We start from the raw sequence: 2040 nt of genomic DNA, 5'->3' as shown, positions 1-2040 counted from the left end.
ACACCAGTGACTCCACCATGGGTACTCAAAATGGATGCTCATTGTCTGGGTGCACATTTTTCCCTGGCAGGCAGCAATCTTGTCCACTACCCTTTACACAGCGCAGTGGGCAACTTTTTATGATAAATTGGCGGGAGGGCTTGTGTCCAGTGTCCACTGGTCTTTAGGTGTGTTGTGTCTCTTATTCATAAAAAAAGAAGTAATTAACATAGACAGCCTGGGCACGTGAGTCAGTAATGATCAATCCAGCAGGATGTTACTGCCATGTACATGCCTCTCTGTTTGGAGCACATGTTGGAGATCAGAGTAAAGATAGAATTCTGTTTCACGCACAGCCTTCTTCAAGCAAACTTCGCAGCAGAAGTACACAGTAACAAGATTCCGATAAAATCCTCTTTACTCTCCAGCTAGCCAGTTGGATGCTTCAGATTTCCGAGAATATGAATTCGAAGACAAAATCAGGCATATCAAAATTATGCGCTTCTTGTACCACTCAATGATGCTGAAATTTGCTTCACAAGACATGAAATTCTCGGAGACATGATTTGATTCGGCATCCTAAGGACAGTGAACAGTTGGGGATACAATATCAAGGAAACACAGTCAGTGATGTGATAATTCCTGACATCGCTGTTTGTGTACCTCTGTAGATCATTAAAACAAGAATCTCTTTTGCAGAGTGGCTGATCGACAAACAGATGGAACAGTCAAAGCGCATGACCACAACCTTTCAACAACAGGACATTGGGATCAGGATTTGAGCGGCAACCTCCTCAAGCTGCTATCTGAAGAAGCTAAATTGACTGCTCTACCAAAGTATTCTGAACAGAAGGATGTTCTGTGACTTTATCCAGATGTGTACATCTATGGTGATGGCTACAAGAAGACAATCAAAAGAGCCAAGAGGATTGCAGCAATGACTGAGTACTTCAAAGCAGCCAATGTGATGGTTATGGACACCAAGAGCAGCTGCCAGAAGATTTGCAGAATAGCCAGACCCAGCAAACCAGTCAATAGCAGGGCGAGTAGGTTCTCAGGTGTCGGATCAAGAATGTCACGCCATGCAATATTCAATGAAGCCGTTCCATTTGCGGCAGCTGCGATCGGCTTCTGTGCAGCAGTTTCTCCCCTGTCAGGCTTGCGAAAACCTAACCTGAAGATCCGCCAGAACCTACCCTTGGAAATTTGTCGTTCTTCTGGCGGGCCTGCCTCTGCTTGAGCCTCAAATTCTGCTTCGTTACCATCGCGGTCGCTATCGCTGCCTGCATCAGAAGAAGAAGAGTCACCGTCTACCTGGTCCGGGGAAGAGCTCGGTTCTTTGCCATCGCTGGATAGCGCGAGGAAAAGGCCTTTGAGGTGCGAGATGGGGATGAATTGCCGAGGGGCAAGAAGCAATTTCTGGTTGTGGCCACGGAGGAGAGGGAGGGAACGAGCCACACGAGCACGAGCAGGCAATTGACAAGAAGAAGAGGAGAAGCAGCGGCATGAGGCTCTTCTTGTGAGCCGCAAGCGGCCATAGCCCAGGGCCTCGATCCTGATCGCAGGATGGCACATGGCCCCTTCAGACATGGCCGTCTCAGAGCAATCACCATACTCAAGCGGGCATACATAGATTAGATACATGTGATAGGGTCTCGCCTTTCGCCCCCAACCCCACACATCGTTTTTGCTTCTATTTTGTAGACGTCTCTTTGACCTTGTAAGAGCGCTTCTCACGCGAAGGTTTCAAACGCACCACACTCTGGCAGGTTTACCTTGCTACAACCGGTTAAAATACAATAGGGCACTTTTCTTCAAGACAAAGTGTTCCTTGTCATCGACCTTTAGCATCCAATCTCTTTGCTCGGAGATACTACTAAGTAAAAGAGAACAAAAAAAGGTAGAAATGCTCTTTTCTTGAGTGAACTATATCCCTCACAAGTGAAAATATAGATTGATAGCTTTAACATGTCTATGATAAGGGTATTGGGGTTTCATCTCACGTGAACATGGGTATCTCACTTGATTGAGTGCTAACATTCTATCCAAGGAAATGCCCCT

The 2040-nt window shown here is 46.5% G+C and overlaps 1 protein-coding gene across 1 annotated transcript; it reads right to left on the bottom strand.

The window, feature by feature from the left end:
* Positions 1–420: 420 nt before the first annotated feature.
* Positions 421–1706, bottom strand: LOC148025314 (uncharacterized). Its single transcript, XM_087692349.1, has one exon. It carries the CDS (start codon positions 1621–1623, stop codon positions 877–879), a length of 747 nt encoding a protein of 248 aa, XP_087548475.1. The 5' UTR covers positions 1624–1706; the 3' UTR covers positions 421–876.
* Between the last annotated feature and the right edge of the window lie 334 nt (positions 1707–2040).

This window comes from Lygodium microphyllum, chromosome 14 (assembly GCF_053477565.2).
Source record: "Lygodium microphyllum isolate KBCC chromosome 14, Lygodium_microphyllum_v1.1.10, whole genome shotgun sequence".
Taxonomy (NCBI): domain Eukaryota; kingdom Viridiplantae; phylum Streptophyta; class Polypodiopsida; order Schizaeales; family Lygodiaceae; genus Lygodium; species Lygodium microphyllum.
Note: the sequence above shows the minus strand (reverse complement) of the source record. Positions and strands in the feature narration are given on the sequence as shown.

Bases quoted from the DNA above. Each gene is read 5' to 3' on its own strand.
- LOC148025314 (XM_087692349.1), bottom strand. From the start codon at position 1,623: ATGTATCTAATCTATGTATGCCCGCTTGAGTATGGTGATTGCTCTGAG.